The following is a 19,100-nucleotide window of genomic DNA, read 5'->3' as shown; positions in this document are numbered from 1 at the left end:
GGCATCGTCCTCCTCGCGGCCATATTGGCTGCTGGTCGGAGTCCTTGCGGCCTTTGAGTCGCCGTGTGTGGACGTTCAGGAGGCGGAAGGCAGAAGGCGCCGAGGAGTCGCGGTCCCCGCCGCCGCAACACGCGTGGGCGAGGCTCGGCGACCCCGCGAGTGACCGGCCTCAGGGCGGGACGGGGTCCCTCCTCGCCCGCCGCCCCGCCCGCAGGGTCCGATGGCGGCGGCCGCTCCGAGGCGCCCGGCTGAGGTGAGCGCGTCCCCCGCCTCCCGCCCAACCCCGCAGCCCGCGGTGCGGGCCCCCGTCCCCTCCTGCAGCCCAGGCCCGGGTGGCCCACCTTTGGGCGGGAAGCAGGTCCTGGCGGCGCAACTGGCTGGGGAGGGAGCAGGCCCGGCCCCGAGGGAAAGGGGGGGGCGGGAGTGGTCACGTGACTCCCGGGGAGGGAGGCCTGTCGGGCCAGCGGCTGAGGCTTCGGGAGGAGCAGTGGACCGGAGGGTCCTGGGGGCGGAGGAGGCAGGGGGCCGAGATGACTGCGGGCAAAGCTGCTGCCTCCCCCTCCCGCTTGGGGTCCCCAGAATGTGGGGGTGCGCTTTGATGGGGTGGGAGTTTCCGTGTAGCTGGTGGGTGAGACCTGGCGCTCGTGCGGTTCCCGTGGAGGGTCCCTGTGCCCGGCGTGGGGCCCCTCTGCTCTGGGGCGGCGGGAAGGGTGAGTGGAGGGAGGACGTGGCGGCTGCTGGGGGGACCGCCCAGAAGCGGGAGGGGGTCGCGGGCCTCTGACCTGCAGGGGAGCTCCTGGGGCGGCCAGGGAAGCAGGGCCAGACGTGCAGAGGAGGCCTTCCTAGCGGCGTCTCCCCGAGTGCGTGGCTGTGGGGTGCAGTGGGGACGGGAGGTGGGAGGGGTGCAGTCTGCAGAAGGCTGTGCGTAGTGGGGGTAAGTGGGAGTTAGGGGCGGGGGGCCGGGCCTTGGGGCCTGACAGGTGACGCCCGAGCCCAGGCTTGGCGGTGCCTTGTCACCCTCTGGAGACCCCAAGGGGGATGCATGCCATGATGGGGGGCCCTCCAAGCCAGGACCAGAGCTGGACCCCCTCTCTGTGCCCTCCTGCCTGATGTTGCCGAGGGCAGACCCTCATGCATGAAGGGACCCCGAGGATAGGGCGGGCACCCCTGGCACCTATGCCCACCTGTGGCGTTCCTCTGAGGGGGGAGCTGTGGAGGAGGCGGAGTGAGGGGTAGATGGGCGGGGAGAGGGACTGTGGGTTCTCAGGCACAGAATGTTCATGGTTCCCTCTGTCCCCGTTATTACAGGCCAGTGTGACCTTTGAGGACGTTGCCGTGCATTTCTCCCGGGAAGAATGGAGGCTGGTGGGTGAGGCTCAGAGACGCCTGTACCTGCGGGTGATGCTGGAGAACTTTGCACTTGTATCCTCTCTGGGTAAGACTCAGCCTCACCAGTGACCTGGACTGGACTCTCCTCCCTCCACCCTCTCACCTCTCTCAGGCCTCGGCCTGGCCCTCAGCCCTGCTGCCTCCCCGGTTGGCGGGTGGTGGCTGTATTGCTGGGCCTGGTTGGTTTGCACTGCCCTCTTCTCTCCCCCGCGGTCCCAATACCGAGCCCTTTGGGGACGGAATCCAGGTCAGTCAGTAGCACTGCATTGAGCGCCATGGATTTGCCGTTTGCCCTCTCCGTGTCTGGGCCGATGTGTCCAGATCCGTACCCCGTCCGTCTCCCGGGGTTTGGCCCCTCCTGTGGGGTCATTCCCTCCTGCCTCCCTGTGCCAGGACCTGCGGGGGTTGTCGGGTGGCTCCTTACCTGCAGCCTGGGCTCTTCTGTAAGACTCCCCTGCACAGTGTGTGGTGTTCAGGTCTGTTTTCCTTGTTTGTGTCCCAGCCTGGTTGCTATACAGACTTGTATGTATGAAAGTTCACCGTGGGCTGGTTTATGTCTGTACCAAAGTAATGTCCACAGTAAAGTTAATCAAACAAGTATCTCCATATGAAGTTGATGTTTTTTTGCTGTGAGTGGTTAAGATCTACTGTCAGTTAATTTCAATTATCTATATATATAAAGAGCCAGGGTCCACCACAACCGAACGCTTGACCTAATGCGGGAAGTCAGTGCTGGGTTGCCACGGCAGCTGGTGCGGGGGCTGGGGATCAGGCCCAGAGAGAGGCCTGCAGAGGGAGAGGCAGGGTCTGATCTGCAGCCTCAGTGGCAGCTGTTGATCAGCTGTTGCCTCTCTTTCCCTCGGGATTCACAGCAGCCAAGCCTCTGTTTCTCTCTGGGCCTCCCAGGGGCTGCTGATCAGGCCCAGAGATAGGCCTGGAGATGCTGACTGGCATAGAAACTGACCAATCAGAATCTAATCTGGGTGAAGTGCCAGGAGCCAATGGCTGCCTAGGAGGCGGAGCTTTTGACATTGACTGGCATAGAAATTGACCAATCAGAATCTAATCTGGGTGAACTATGAAAGTAGAACATAAGGTGGGGGCTGAGGAGGGGTTTTAAGGGCAACAGCTGTTTGGTGTGAGGTGTAAGAAAGAGATTCAATTTTTCAATGACTGGTTTGGCAGTATAGTGCATATGGCTGGCTAACAGTATAGAGATAGGGATTATGTGTTTTTGTCTGCCAAGAGCATCTCCTGCTGAAAAGGCTTTTCGCTCCCATTTTAGCAATCCTATCCTATATAATCTATTTATATAAAAGCCCAGCGGCCGAACGACCAGAAGGGCTGGTTACTATGATGCAGTACTGTGGTGGCCAACTGGCCCGATCTGGGCCACAATCAGCCCCCCCAACTGCCCATGGCCCCTCCTGTGGGCCAGCCCCACCCGTGATCACCCCCCGACCCTGATCGGAGGCCGGGGCAGCAGGTCAACTGCTCGCAGCCCTTCCCCCCAGCTGGCCCGCCCCCGATCAGCCCTCTACCCCCAATCAGGGGCAGGCTGGCCAGAACCCACCAATTCATGCACTGGGCCTCTAGCTTATATTAATAAAAGGGTAATATGCTAATTAGACCCAGTCAACTGGCTGTCTTCCCGACAAAGCCATGGTGGAAAGGGCTGAGGCAGAGGCACTTAGGGGTGATCAGGCAGGCTGAGGCAGTTGGGGGTGAGATCTGGCCGGCAGGGGAGAGCAGTTGGGGATGAGATGAGGCCAGCAGGGGGTTAGGGGCAATCAGGTCGGCAGAGGAGGGCATTTGGGGGCGAGATCAGGTCAGCAGGGGAGGGCAGTTGGGGGCGAGATCAGGCCAGCAGGGGAGGGCAGTTAGGGGCGATCAGGCAGGTAGGCAAAGGCAGTTAGGGGTGATAAGGCAGTTAGGGGTGATCAGGCAGGTGAACAGTTAGAAGCCAGCAGTCCCAGATTGTGAGAGGGATGTCTGACCGCCGATTTACCAGCGGTCGGACATCCCCCAAGGGGTCCTCGATTGGAGAGGGTGCGGGCTGGGCTGAGGGAATCCCCTCCCCACCGTGCACATATTGTGCACCGGGCCACTAGTCTGTCCTATATAATAAAAGACTAATATCCAAGTTGACCATACTGCTGAACGGCCAGTCGCTATGACACGCACTGACCACCAGAGAGCAAATGCTCAGCACAGGAGCTGCCCCTGGTGGTCAGTGCGCTCCCACAGAGGCAGTGCCGCTCAGCCAGCAGCCAGGCTCATGGCTGGTAAGCGCAGTGGCGGTGGCGGGAGCCTCTCCTGCCTCCTCCGACGGCCGGCTTAGGCCCGATCCCAGCAGTTGGACATCCCCGAGGGCTGCTGGACTGTGAGAGGGCACAGGACGGACTGAGGGACACCCCCCCCCCCAAGTGCATGAATTCCGTGCACCAGGCCTCTAGTACATATAAAAAGAGTGAGGGGCCGTCACATCTGAAACAACCCAACAGATGACCAAACAGGCTGCGTGGGGCAGCCAGGCCGGCAAGGAGTTAGTGAGGGACGACCAAATGACTGAGCAGCAGGCTGCGTGGGACGACCAGGCCGGCAGGGGGTTAGTGAGGGGCAACTAAACCACTAAACAGCAGGCTGTGTGGGCTGACTAGGCTGGCAGGGGCGGCAGGGGGGGCAGTGATGGCCGACTAGGCCAGCAGGGGACGCAGTTGGCGACAACCAGGCCGGCGAGGGGGCAGTTAGGGGCAACGAGGCTGGCAGGCAGAGGCGGTTAGGGGCGATCAGGCAGGCAGGCAGGCAGGTGAGCAGTTAGGGGCCAGCAGTCCTGGTTTGTGAGAGGGATATCCGACTGCCGGTTTAGGCCCGATCACAGCAGTCGGACATCCCCCGAGGGGTCCCAGATTGGAGAGTGTGCAGGCTGGGCTAAGCAGAAACACACACACACACACACACACACACACACACACACACACACACACACCAGTGCATGAATTTCATGCACGAGCCTTTAGTATAACATTATTAACTGTAGTCACCATGTTCTTAAGTACGTCCTTAGAACTCTCTCATCTTATAAAGGAACCTTTGTACCCTTTTTTTGTTTTGTTAATCGTCACCATTGCTCTTCAGAGAGAGTAGAAGGGTGGGAGGAGGTGAGGGTGAGGGAGAAACATTGATGTGAGGTCTCACATACACTGGTTGCCTCCAATATGCTCCCCAGGACCCTTCTGTGCGAGGGCAGACGCTGTAAACACGGAGCCACACCGGCCAGGGCTGCCCATTTTTCAATTGGGTGGTTTATTCCTATGAAGTTGTATGAACACCTTGTGTATTTTAGCTCTCCCTATGAGACAGCCTTTACACATACTTTTCACTCTTCATTTCTCATGAATGTTTTCTTTGCTTTCAGATGCCTTTTAGTTGGATGTAGCTCAGCTCGTTCATTTTTATCTTTGTTGTCTGCTGTTGGGGACATCCAAAAATCATTGCCAAAACCAATGCCAAGGAGTTTTAAATTTCCATATGTCACGTTGAAGTTTTTAATGCATTTCAAATTAATTTTTGTTTCGATTTAATTTTTGTGAGCGGTGTAAGGTAGGGCCCCAGTATTTTTCTTGCAGGTGCATATCCAGTTTTCTCAACATTGTTTTTCATTTGTTTATTTTTAAAGACAGAGAGCAAGTGAGAGAGAGAGGGAGTGGATGAGAGAGAAACATTGATTTGCTCTTCCTCTTTTTTACACATTCATTGGTTGGTTCTTATATGGGCCCTGACCAGGGATTGAACCCACAACCTTGGCTTATCTGGACAATGCTGTAACCAACTGAGCAGCTACCTGGCCAGGGTCCTACACTGTTTATTGAAGACACTGTTTTCCCCCCATTTTGTGTTTTTGGTGTCCTTGTCAAAGAGTACTTGACCACATACGTGGGTTTCTTTCTGGGCTGTCTGTATTCTGTTCTTACACCTGTGTGTCTGTGTATCTATTTGTGTTAGCTTTGATTAATTTGTTTTGTAACATGCTTTAAATCATGAAGTTTCATGCCTGTAACTCTACTGATGATCTTGTTTATTAAAATTGCTTTGACGGTTAGAAATGTCTTGTGATTTGAATTTTAAGATTTTTTTTTTTCTGGTAAAAATTCCCTTGGATTTTGTTAGAGTATGCATGGAATCATGTTGAATTTGTTAGTAGAGATTTTTTTCTTAATATATTTTATTGATTTTTTTTTTTTTTTCTTTTACAGAAAGGAAGGGAGAGGGATAGAGAGTTAGAAACATCGATCAGCTGCCTCCTGCACACTCCCTACTGGGGATGTGCCCGCAACCAAGATACATGCCCTTGACCGGAATCGAACCTGGGACCCTTCAGTCCACAGGTCGATGCTCTATCCACTGAGCCAAACGGTTAGGGCTGTTAGTAGAGATATTTTAACAATAATAATGCTTCCCATCCAAGAACACAGGATGTCTTTTCATTAATTTGAGTCTTCAGTTCTTTTCGTCAGTTGTCTTATGGTTTTCAGAGTCCAGGTCTTTCACCTTCTTTATTAAATTTATTGCTAAATATTTTATTGTTTTTAATGGTAGTATAAATGAGATTGATTTCTAAATTCCTTATCCAGGTATTTTATTGTTAGTGCATTGATACACTGAGTTCTATGTGCATTTGGAATTCTGCAAATTTATTGGGCTTGTTTATTCCTGCTGGAGGTGTTTCGGTGGAGTTTTTAGGATGTTCTTTATATGAGACTAGCGGCCCATTGCGTCCAGTAAGCCGCCCGCCACTTCCGCAGGAGTGGGCGGGACCGCAGCGGGCCACCGGGAGCCGCACTGCTTCCACGGGAGGCAGAAGGGAGCCACTGGCGCCTACGGGAGCCGGGAGGGACCCGTGCTGATTCCGCGGGAGGCGTGCTGATTCCGCGGGAGGCGGGAGGGAACCACTGCCACCGCCCGAGGGAGGGGGTCGGGGGCAGACCTATCTCCTGGTGACTGGTTGCGCACGCAGCCCCGCCCACCCGCCATTGTGAATGTGACACCATAATGGATAATTTGCATATTACTGCTTTATATATACAGATAATGTCATCTGCAAACACAAGCAGTTGTACTCCCTTTATATGTGTGTGTGGGTATTTCAGAGAGCGAGGGAGAGGAGAGAGAGAGAGAGAAATATCCATGATGAGAGAGAATCATTATTCGGTTGCCTCCTGCCTGCCCCCCTAAGGGGAGCTAAGCCTGTTACCTGTGCATGTGCCCTGACTGGGATTCAAACCGTGACCTCCTGGTTCCTAGGTTGTCGTCCAACCATGAGTGACACTGGCCGGGCAATTTAAAATGTTTTTAAATCTTCATTTAAGGATATTTTCTCCATTGATTTTAAAGAGGGTGAAGGAGAAGGAGGAGAGGGGGACAGAGAAACATCGATGTGAGAGAGACACGTTGACCTGGTTACCTCCTGCACTGGTGGGGCATGAACCCACAAACTGGGCTTGTAACCCTGACCAGGAAATGAGCCTGTGACCCCTTCTTCCAAGGGCTGAGGCTCTAATCACTTAACAACATGGGCCAGGGTGATTTTTATTTATTTTTATAAGGAAAGAGAGAAATTGAGAGAGAGAAAGAGAAGGAGAAACTTCAACTTATTGTTCCACTTATTTATGCAATCTTTCATTCCTTCTTATATGTGCCCTGACTGGAGATCAAACCTGCAATCTTGGCATGTTAGGCCGACACTCTAACCAATTGAGCTACCCAGCCCAGGCTTCTACATCCAATACTTTGTGAGGTTTTATCATGAAAGAATTCTGAATTTTGTTAAATGCTTTTCTGCATCTATTGTGATGATCATAAGATTTTTTCCCCCTTCGTTCTGTTAATGTGGTAAAGCACATTTGCTGATTTTGTTCATGATGAACCATTCTTGCACTCGAGGGAAAAATCCCATGTAATCACAGTTTATGATATTTTTATGTGCTGTTGAATTTGCTATTAATTTGTTGAGGGTTTGTTGTTTTATATATATTCATTAGGGATGTTAGTCTTTTATAGTCTTTTCTTGTAGTGTCATTATCTGGCTTTGGTGCCAGGTTATTGCTGGTCTTCTAAGACAAATTTTGAAATTTTTAAAATTCCGTCTCTCTCTCTTTCTATATATATCTATATGTGTGTATACATATAGATATATAGATATAGATAGGTAATATGTTTTTTATAAATATTTTTATTGATTTCTGAGAGCGAACAGGAGAGGGAAAGAGGGATAGAGGCATCAGTGATGACAGAGAATAGGTCACCTGCCTCCTGCATACCCTGCTGGGGATCAAGCCTGCAACCCAGGCACATTCCCTTGACCTGAATCGAACCTGGGGCCCTTTAGTCCACAGGCCAGTGTTCTTACCTACAGACCCAACCAGCTAGGGCAGCGGCATGTTTTTATTCCTTTGTCTTTTGTGTATCTGTTGCATTTTGCTTTGAGATTACTAGAGGCTTATATAAAATCTTATAATTAAAACATTCTATTCTAAGCTACCAACTTCAATTGTAAAGCAACAGTCTACCTTTTGTTGTTAATCCTCACCTGAGGATAATATTTCCCATTGATTTTTAGAGAGAGTGGAAGGGAGGGGGAGAGACAGGGAGAGAAACATGGATTTGAGAGAGACACATTGATCGGTTGCCTACTGCATGCTCCCCAACTGGCACCAGGGACAGAGCCTGCAACTGAGGTACATGCCCTTGACCGGGAATCCAACCCGCACCCCTTCAGTCTGCAGGCTGATGCTTTATCCACTGACCCAAACTGGCTAGGGCCAAAACTCTCCTCTTTAACATCCCCCCTCCCCATACACACATTTTATTTTTGATGTCCAATTCACATCTTTTATATTTTGTAAACATTAGGAAATGAGAGTATTTTGAATTTTAATATTATACTTTATCAGTGTATTTGATATTTTTATGTTACTAGTTAGTATACTTTCATTTTAGCTTGAACAACTTGCTGTAGCATTTCTCATAGGATAGGGGAAGTGTTGATGAATTCCCTCAGCTTTGGTTTGTCTGGCAAAGTGTCTCACCTTCATTTCTCAAGGTCACCTTTGCTGGCAAAGTATCTTGGCTTGCAGTTTTGTTCTTTCAGCATTTAGGATATACCAGTGGTCGGCAAACTGCGGCTCACGAGCCACATGCGGCTCTTTGGCCCCCTGAGTGTTGCTTTTCCACAAAATACCACAGCCTTTGTGAGTTTCTTTTGAAGAAGTGGCGTTAGAAGAAGTTTAAGTTTAAAAAATTTGGCTCTCTTGCCAAAACCGGTTTGGCTCAGTGGATAGAGCGTCGGCCTGCGGACTGAAGGGTCCCGGGTTCGATTCCGGTCAAGGGCATGTGCCTTGGTTGCGGGCACATCCCCGGTGGGGGGTGTGCAGGAGGCAGCTGATCGATGTCTCTCTCTCATCGATGTTTCTAGCTCTCTATCCCTCTCCCTTCCTCTCTGTAAAATATCAATAAAATATATTTAAAAAAAAAAAAATTTGGCTCTCAAAAGAAATTTCATTCGTACTGTTGATATTTGGCTCTGTTGACTAATGAGTTTGCCGACCACTGGGATATACCATCCCACTCTCTCTTGGTGTGCAGTGTTTCAGCTAAGAAAACCACTCTTACCTTTATCACCCTTGTATTACGGAGATGAGTTTCTTTTTTCTTGCAGCTTTCAAAATTCTCTTGGTCATTTCTTTTTGAGTTTTAGTGTAATGTTTTTTGGTGCAGCCTTTTTGTATTGAATGTGTTTGGGGATTTATGAGCCTCATGCTCTTAGGTAACTGCTTCTATATCCAGATTTTCTGAGGTTGTTTCCATTATTTAAAATGTTTTGTTTGTTTTTGTTTATCCTCATCTGAGGATATATATTTTTGAATATATTTTATTGATTTTTTTACAGAGAGGAAGGGAGAGGGAGAGAGAGTTAGAAACATCGATGAGAGAGAAACATCGATCAGCTGCCTCCTGCACAGTCCCCACTGGGGATGTGCCCGCAACCAAGGTACATGCCCTTGACCGGAATCGAACCTGGGACCCTTGAGTCCACAGGCTGATGCTCTATCCACTGAGCCAAACTGGTTAGGGCCTAAGGATATTTTTCCACTGATTTTTAGAGAGAATTGAAAGGTGGGAGAGACAGAAACATCAGTGTGAGAGAGACGCATCGATTGGTTGTCTTATGCACATGCCCCAACCGGGTACATGCCCTTGACCGGGATTGAACCCAGGTCCCTTCTTTCTGCAAGCCGTCCCGTATTCCACTAAGCCAAATCAGCTAGGTCCATTATTTAAATAAGCTTTCTATCCCTTTTGTCTGACTTCCCCTTCTAGGACTTCCATAATGTGAATATCATTATTTCATGCCAACACATAATTCATGTAGGATTTTTTTATTCTCTTTTCGTAAATTTGTTTTGACTGCATAATATCAGAAGACGAACAGTCACTTTCAGAATCGTTTTGATTGATCAAGTGAACTAGATGCTCTATAGCATTTTTTCATTTCATTTATTTTTCAGCACAATAATTTTCATTTTTTCTTTTATATTTTCTATTTCTCTGCTGGAAAATCTCATTTTGTTTGTATAATTTTCTTGTCTTTTTTAATTTTTATTTTTAAAATTGATTTTAGAGAGGGAGAAGGGGAGGGGTGAGAGAGAGACAGAGAAACATTGATGTGAGAGAGACATTGATTCGTTGCCTCTTGTATCCACCCTGACTGGGTCTCTAACCCACAACATACATATGTGCCCTGACTGGGAATCAAACCCATTACCTTCCTGTGATCGGGACTGCACTCCAACCAACTGAGCTATCTCAGCCAGGGCAATTGTGTGTCCTTTCCTTTCCTTTCCTTGCCTTTCCTTTCCGTTCCTTTCCTTTCCTCCCTCCTTCCCCCCCCCTCCCTCCCTCCCTCCCTCTCTTTTTTTCTTTCTTTCTTTCTTTCTTTCCTTCGTAGCTTGCTTAAATTATTTATTTTGAAATCCTTTTCTGACCATACACAGATGTGCATTTCTTTGGAGTGATTGTTAAATTTGTGTGTTCCTTTGGTTGGTGGGGTGTCATGTTTCCTTGATTTTTTAAAAAATGTTTTGTTTGATTGATTGATTGATTGATTGATTGGTTTTTTTGTAGCCTTGTGTTGATGTCTGTACATTTCATAGGGTGGGTTACTTTGACTTTCTGGAAAGGTTTTGGTGGGAAGAGCTTCACCTGTGTGGGGGGTGTCACTGTGCTGACTTGGTTGGTGTTGCAGTTCTGACTACAAGAAGGCCGAACTCTTAATCTCTGTAGCTGTGTAACCGGAAGTCAGTGTTAGTGAAATTGCAGGGGTCCTCAGTAGCTAAGGCTTTCTGTGCTCACATCAGTGAAGAAGATTGCTTTAGACATGCTGATTTTGTTCTCTCAAGGGAAATGTTTTTGGCTCAGTTGTTCCCTTTAGGTGCTGAGTACAGGGTGTCCTCATGGTGATGGTGGAATTCGTGTCTGATTTTAATAGCTCCCAATGGCATTGACTTTGCCGTGTGAGATGCAGTCACACCCTAATGAGTGATGGAGCCTGTGAGCAGAGCACAGATACACACACAAGTAGCTCGTGTCTGAGGAGTCAGCTCCTCCATATTGCCCATGGCTTTGGTGCCTGAGAACCGGGCATTCGTGTGACAGCAGTGGGGTCAGGTTATCTAATATTGGCATTTCAGGAACAGTTGTGGCTCTGGGGCCAGGGGGGTATAGGGTATGGCCTCTGTGGAGAAGGCAGCTGGGATTCATGCCTATCGTCACTTGGCCAACTCTGCTGTGCAAACTGTGGGTGTCCTTGGACGTAGTGCGAGCTATCGAGGGTCTTTCTGGAAAAGGTTTCTGGCGTCCTCCGCAGAGGAGGACATTGGCAATGGATGGCATTTGCCCTTTGGTTGATACTCATGGCTCCTGCCTTTCTTACTTCTTTTTCTGCTCCAGGTGTCTTCACTGTGCTGTCGTTCCCAGTGATTTCCTTTGTGTTTATTCTCCTTTTTATGCTCCATGGGTTGGTGCTGTATCTTAATTGTGTTCTTGAGAATTCTAAGGGCAAATTTTGCTTGTAAAGAGCGGCCTTAATTTTTTGTTGGTGGTGACAAAAGCTAGTTTCCTCCACCACATTGCTGACATCACTCACCTAGATGTGCTTTCTGGGTATGTTGTGTGCTGAGTTACTCTGGAACAGACCTCTCCACTCACGTGTTCCGTTTTTTTCATTCTGTCATCCATGTTGTATGTAGTCGCCCTGCTAGGACTTTTTGGGATGAGTCCTTTCTGCATGTATCACAGGATGGGTCTCTGTCTAGCCATGGCCAAGTGGGTTCACAGGGGGTGTGTTCCTAGTGACTGGCAGTTGTAAAAATTGTGTTGTCAGGACATTGTTCAGATCATACCACGAACCTGTCTTTGCTCAACCAGAGGGTTTGTGTCATTGCCAGTACCCAAACCCATTTCTCCTCTTCTTCCAGCTTTGGCACTTAACCGTGTCTACTGTGGTTTCTAGCCCACGGATATTTCCCCCTCCCTCGACTCCCATCTCACCTGCCCTCTTACCACTCTTTGCTCAGTTCTCTTCAACAGTGCCCTCACAGATGGTGCTGTGAGATGTTGAAAATTTCTGTATTGACCTTGGACAGCAGCTAATACATTACATTTGGATAGTAATGGGCTGACATGCGTGCTTCTACCAGCTGTGCATCAGCCGCAGCAGAGGATATGCAGGAATCTGCTGGCAGAGAAAATGCATTGTATGCTGTGCCTCTCTTTGTTGTGTCACACCCACATCCTTCCCCTGGTTCTGACCTTAGAAGCCTAGTAGCACAAAGTAGTCAGCCAGTCCTTCAATGGAATTTTCTTCCTTTGCAAAGCATTTCATATGTAGATGTGTTTCTCCCTTCCCTTTAGTCGACATGTAATTCAAAAGCATTTCTTTGTGTTCAGGTTGCTGCTGTGGAGCCGACGATGTGGAATCACACAGTGAACAGCGGGTTTCTGTTGGCGTGTCGCAGGGGAAGAGTCCCAAGGCAGCCTCACCTTCCCAGAAGAGACACCCCTGTGAGCGTTGTGGACCGGTCTTGAGGGACATTTTCCACTTGGTCGAGCAGCAGGGGACGCAACACAGCCAGAAACTGCTGAGCTGTGGGGCGTGCGCAAAACGGTTTTATTTCAGTGTAAACTGTCACCAGCCTAAGGAGCAGCACGTGGGAGAGGAGCCCTTCGGAAGCAGTGCGGACACGGCCTCATTCGGGAAGAGCTGCAGCACCCACATGTCCGGGGAGACCTTTACCTCTGAGCAGGGTGAGAGGGACTTCCTGCCCAGCGTGGGACAGCAGCAGCAACAGCCGACTCAGAAAGCGAAGGAGCCAAAGGAGGGCACCCAGTGGGAAGCACCTTCACAATGCAGGACAAGTCTTGACCCTCCTGGGAAATGCAAAAAAGCCTTTAACCCCAAGCGCCTACTTGTTCAGGACCAGGATGTCGATCCTGCAAGACAGCGTTTTGTGTGCAGTGAATGTGGGAAAATATTCAAGTATAAATCCTCATTTGTTACTCACTGCAGACTCCACTCTGGAAAAAGTATTTATGTGTGTGGCAAAAATGGAAAAACCTTTAGTGGAAGCTCAACCCTCAGTCAGCATCGAAAAATTCATGCAGGTTCAAGGCAGTACAAGTGCAGCAAATGTGGAAAATCCTTAAGCCACAAAACTGTCCTCATTAATACCCAGGAACAACACAATGGCAAAAACAGTTATGTGTGCAGTGAATGTACAGAACCCTTTAGTCTTTGTTCAGTGTCCATTGAATACCCGAAAGTTCAATTGCAAGAAAAACCTTATAAGTGTAAGGACTGTGAAAAATCGTTTACCTCTGTTGCTGCCCTCAGTTATCATCAGAGCTCTCACACAGGAGAAAGACCTTATGGGTGCAGTGATTGTGGGAAATCTTTTATCTCTAGGTCTGACCTCCGTTATCATCTGAGAGTTCACACTGGAGAAAGGCCTCATGAGTGCAGTGAATGTGGGAAGTCTTTTATCACTCGTACAGCTCTTCGTTATCATCAGAGAGTTCACACTGGAGAAAGGCCTTATGAATGTAGTGAATGTGGGAAGTCCTTTACCCGAAGAAATAACCTCCTTATACACCTTAGAGTTCATTCAGGGTACAGGCCTTATCAGTGTGGTGAATGTGGGAAATCTTTTACTTTTAGTTCTAGCCTCCGTTATCATCATAGAGTTCACACTGGAGAAAGGCCTTATGACTGCAGTGAGTGTGGGAAATCCTTTAACAATAGGTGGACACTTGTTAGACACCAGAGGATTCACACAGGAGAAAAGCCTTACGTATGCAGCAATTGTGGCAAATCTTTTACTTGTAGTTCCACACTTCAGTATCATGAGCGAGGCCACCTTGGGAAAAGGCCTTATGAGTGCAGTGAATGTGGGAGATCTTTTACTACTAGCTCTGCCCTCCGTTATCATCAGAGTGTTCACACAGGAGAAAGGCCTTATGAGTGCAGTGAGTGTGGGAAATCTTTTATCTCCAGATCTGACTTCCAGTATCATCAGAAAACTCACTCAGGAGAAAGGCCTTATGAGTGTAATGAATGTGGAAAATCCTTTATTCGAAGAAATAACCTCATTTTACACCAGAGAGTACACACAGGAGAAAGACCTTATGAGTGTAGTGAATGTGGGAAATCTTTTAACAATAAGTCGACACTCATTCAACACCGGAGAGTTCACACAGGAGAAAAACCTTATGTGTGCACAGAATGTGGAAAATCCTTTACTTCTAGCTCCACCCTCTCCTATCATCTGAGAACTCATGCGGGGAAAAGGCCTTATGAATGCAATGAATGTGGGAAATCCTTTACATCTAGTTCCACCCTCAATTACCATCAGAGAGTTCACACAGGAGAACGACCTTACAAATGCAGTCAATGTGGAAAATCTTTTACTTTTAGCTCGAGCCTCCGTTACCATCACAGAGTACATACTGGAGAAAGGCCATATGAGTGCAGTGAGTGTGGAAAAACTTTTAAGGATAGATCACAATTCACTAAACACCAGAGAGGTCACACTGGAGAGAGACCTTATGAGTGTAATGAATGTGGGAAAACTTTTAGCCACAAATCTTCCCTGTCAATACACCAGAAAATTCATAATAGAGAAAGGTCTTACAAGTGTAGTGAGTGTGGTAAATCTTTTACCTCTACCTCTGGTCTTGGTTATCATCGGAGACTTCACAGGGGAGAAAGGCCATACCAGTGCATTCAATGTGGGAAATCTTTTACCAGTAGCTCGATACTTGTTCGACACCAGAGAGTTCACACTGGAGAAAGGCCTTATGAGTGTAGTGAATGTGGGAAATCTTTTGCTAGTAGTGACACACTATCTTATCATCAGAGAGTTCACACAGGAAAAAAGCCTTACAAATGCAGTCAGTGTGGAAAATCTTTTGCTTCTGGTTCCACCCTTCGTTATCATCAGAGAGTTCACACAGGAGAAAGGCCTTATGAGTGCAGTGAATGTGGGAAATCTTTTATCTGTAGTTCCAAACTTCGTTATCATCATCGAGTTCACACTGGTGAAAGGCCTTATGAATGCAGTGACTGTGGAAAATTGTTTAGGGATAGTTCCCAATTCAGTCAACACCGGAGAGGTCACACTGGAGAAAGGCCTTATGAATGCAATGAATGTGGGAAACTTTTTATACGAAAATCTACGCTCTCTCAACATCAGAGAGTTCACATGAGGGAAAGGCCTTAGAAGTGCTAGAGATGTGCAATTTTCAGTTCAGTGTAAAAGCCCCGGAGGAAATTCCTTCAGAACTCATTGGTCTGAACTGAGACTCATACATCTGAGTATGTGCAGTGGATAGATTCCCCATAAGTTTCATTTATGAGAAGCGTGTGTAAATATGTTATACTTTCTGATTGGCCGGGGCTCTTCCTAGATTTATGTGGCTAAAGTTCTTTAACCTTTCACTCTGGCATGTCCTTAGAATTTTTGCAACAGTCATGGCCTAATGTGTTCTGGGAAGCAGACCTCTGGTTTCATATATTGTAGCAATCTAGGAATAACAAACCCTCAGTAGTCAGCTTTCCCTTTATGACTAATTTGGACATGGATTTCAGTGAAAATCCCGACTTCTGCTTCAAGCTTACAGAGAAATGACTACCAGTTCCAGGGATGTGTTGGTCTCACATGATAACTTGTGATGAAATTTACCAGCTTGCAGTTCATAAACTTGGAACTGCCTATTACTCATTGCTTTGCCTTGTAAAACAGTCGAGGCCTTATTTTTTCTTTGTTGTTAATCCTCACCTGCGGGTATTTTTCCCGTTGGATTTTAGAGAAAGTGGAAGGAAAGAGGAGAGACAGAAACATCAGTGTGAGAGAGAGACTGGATGGGTTGACTCCCACACATACTACAATCAGGAGCCAGGGACCAAACCTGCAACCCAGGTACATGCCTTTGACCAGGTTCATCCTGAGATAATTCGGAATGTGGGGCAGTGCTCTAACCATTGAGTCAGACCCGCCAGGCCAAAGAACATCTTGAATATGGCAAACCAAAACCAGGGTATTATGCTCTCCTCTCTTTTTATGTATAAAATATACTTTGGGTAAACATAAAATTAGGAAAACTTAGAGATTATTTCTATTTAATAAGTGCTCATGTCCTGATAAAGTTTTGTAGAATGCAGACATGTCTCAACAGCTCATAAAATAATTGATTTAGCCCATAATTATCAACCAATTACTTCAACCACATATATTCAATGACAGCTGGCTGAGTAGACAAAATTCCAGTGGGCAAAAATGATATTGGATGAAAAACCTTTTAACAGTTGATCTCACTATGCAAAGTTAACAACACAAAAATGACACTGATACTTCATAGCATCGGAGCCTCAAGCAATCAGAAGTCTCAGCTCTGCCTGTGCAGCAGTGTGGCTGGAATCAAGAAGGATTTGATTTATTGCCTTTGGCTCCAACTATGTATTTATTGCACACAAAGGAGAACAAGTTAAGGACATCAGAGGTGTGCCATACACGCATTCTGGGAAGACAATAAGTATTTGGTTCTAGAACAACTAATAAAGCCAGTCACAGGCGTTTAGTGGTTCACAGTGCACATAAAAATTATGTTTACACTCTACATCAGTGTAGTCTATGAAATGTGCAATATCATTATGTTTTCATACAATAATGTACATAATTTTTAAAAAACACATTTTTGTTCCCAAGCCAGTGTGGTGCAGTGGTTTGAGCATTGGCCTGTGCACCAGAAAGGTAGCAGGTTTGATTCCAGGTCAAGGGCAGGTACCTGGGTGCGAGTGTCCCCCCCACATCCCGCATGGTTCAGGGTTTGGGTTCAGGGTTCGGGTTCTGGAGGAGGCCACACACAAATGAAAGAGACTAGACAAGAAAATATAAATTTGGGAATTGGGGGCCAGGCAGGAGCCCAGCTCAAGAGGAAGGACTCCGCTTTGCTCTGGCCTTGCTCTCCCTTTTATTCAGGTTTTGGGATGCACCCATAGCCCTTAGGGAGGCAATTCCAATAATAGCCAGGCAGCAAGGATTTACATAAAACTAAAAGGTGGAAGTTGCTTCAGCTACCATCTTCTCAACTAAACAGTGGGTGCAGAGCTCTGACTTCAGAGCTCAAGGTCTCCAGCCTCCCAGGCTTCTTGTCCACTCCTTTCTGCTAGTGAGGGCAATGGGTGGCTTCCGACACCTGGGTTACAGGTTCCATCACGAGTCCCCATTGAGGCTGCTGGGGAAAGCAATCCCTGTGTCTCATACTGATGGTCCTCTCTTTTTTTCCCTCCTCCCGACCCTCCGCTCTAAAAACCAATGGAAAAAAACTGCCTTCTGGTGAGGATTTTTTAATTATTAGAAATACTAAAGCAATGTATGACAGTAGAAAAATGTCAAAACATTTCCCTGAAATTACAAAAATCTTACCCCATTGTGGGTCAATTCACAGCCCTGGTCACTTGCTCCCGGCAATGATAGAACTCATACAATTCAACAAAAGGAAGACAATCCAATTTAAAAAAAAAATGGGCAAAGGACCTAAATAGACATTTATCCCAAGATGACCAATATCCTATATAATAAAAGGCTAATATGCAAATAGACTGAATGGTGGAATAACTGGTCGCTATGACATGCACTGACTACCAGGGGGCGCATGCCGAACATGGCAGGCATCGGCTGCGGCGGGATGGGGGAGGTGAGCAGTTGCACCAAACCAAGATGGGGCACTGGTCCCTGTCATCAGGGCGAGCCTTGTGGTTACTGAAAATTACTTGCTCCTGTGCACCACAGTCCCCTTGCACCTGCTGCTGGCCCCCAGCGCAGGTCCTGATCACCCTGAGGGCTTCTCTGTCTTCCCCTGCTCCTGAAGGGCGATCGGGCCTGGCAGATGCAGGCAGGGCCGGCACCATCAGTGGGTGTGAGAGGTGGCAGCAGGACGGGCTGGGCAGGGGCACAGAGGATGGGCTGAGACCTGGCCCTGTGCCCACCACCAGCCTCATGGCCCACAGTTCCTTTCAAGGTGCACAGATTTGTGCCCTGGGCCCCTAGTATGTACATGAAACCATGAAACAGTGGTCCAGGTCACTATAATAAAGTATCCCCTCACCTACTAGACTGGCTGCTTTGAATAAATCGGAATAAGTGCTGGTGAGGAGGCAGAGAAGAGGGACCTTGGTGCACTGCACACGGTGTGGTCACTTAGAAATAGGATGGAGTTTCCTAGAAAAAAACTAAAAATGAAACTGCTGTTTGACCCAGCGGTCCCATTTCCGGGAATGCTTCCTAAGAATCCTGAAACAAGAAAAAATGCCTGCACCTCTGTGTTCATAGCACCATTTACAATAGTTAAGATCTGGAAACGGCCCCAAGTGTCCACCAGGAGGTGAGTGGGTGAAAAAGCCGTGATGTATGTACACAATGGAATACTAGGGGGCTTTAAAAAAGAAAGATCTCTTACCAGCATAGGATGCTAAGTGAAATAAGCAGATCGAGACAAATGTCACATGATCTTGCTTATATGTGGGATCTGATGAACAAAATAAACAGGAAATATGTCCTGATGCATGGGACAGTTTGACAGATCTTAGAATAAGGGTGGGGATAGAGGTGGGACAGGGTGGAGGGTCTACAGGGGTGTATGGGAGACATCTGTTATGCCGTCAACAATAACAAATAAATTTAAAATATAAAAATAGTCTCCAGCACACTGCTTCTGGCACTGTGATTATAGGCCTGGTCGGACACTCCAGGGAAGATCCTGGGACAAGAACATTTTTCGGTTTTTCTCGTCTGGGGAACATCTTCCAGTTGTAATAAAATCTCTCCTTTCCCTTAAATGTGAACTCTTCAATTCCTCAGGATTCCATACTTGTTCTTCCTGGGTGCTGCTGTTTTTATATTTCCACACCTGTCTCCTTTAATTTACTGTAACTTAAGATATTTCATTTTAATTTACTGGCTGCTACTTCCACAAAGGCTTTGAGCAAGCCTGCCTGAGCACTCCCTTCCATAGTCACTGATGTATAACAAAACGAAGTGAGGCTCTGAAGCAGATATAATTAGTAAAGTCCCCCTCCTGCCACCTTCACTCTCAAT

The 19,100-nt window shown here is 47.7% G+C and overlaps 2 protein-coding genes across 2 annotated transcripts in view; one reads left to right on the top strand and one right to left on the bottom strand.

Annotated features, from left to right (window-relative positions):
* Nucleotides 1-19,100, bottom strand: part of LOC308235019 (uncharacterized protein) — a 170,948-nt gene that overhangs the window by 123,040 nt on the left and 28,808 nt on the right. The window lies entirely within an intron of this gene.
* Nucleotides 33-18,568, top strand: LOC308235015 (uncharacterized protein). The gene is made up of 3 exons (XM_080643614.1): nucleotides 33-253; nucleotides 1,309-1,435; nucleotides 12,397-18,568. Exons 1-3 carry the CDS (start codon nucleotides 221-223, stop codon nucleotides 15,222-15,224), a joined length of 2,988 nt encoding a protein of 995 aa, XP_080499740.1. The 5' UTR covers nucleotides 33-220; the 3' UTR covers nucleotides 15,225-18,568.

Source organism: Plecotus auritus (genome assembly GCF_963455305.1).
Source record: "Plecotus auritus genome assembly, chromosome: 10".
Classification (NCBI taxonomy): Eukaryota; Metazoa; Chordata; class Mammalia; order Chiroptera; family Vespertilionidae; genus Plecotus; species Plecotus auritus.
This window is presented reverse-complemented; position numbering and strand designations above follow the sequence as displayed.

Excerpts from the sequence above, each read along its gene's own strand:
- LOC308235015 (XM_080643614.1), top strand. The coding sequence starts at position 221 with ATGGCGGCGGCCGCTCCGAGGCGCCCGGCTGAG. Across the intron at positions 254-1,308 it reads CTCCGAGGCGCCCGGCTGAG|GCCAGTGTGACCTTTGAGGA; the intron begins GTGAGCGCGTCC and ends CCGTTATTACAG. Across the intron at positions 1,436-12,396 it reads TGCACTTGTATCCTCTCTGG|GTTGCTGCTGTGGAGCCGAC; the intron begins GTAAGACTCAGC and ends CTTTGTGTTCAG.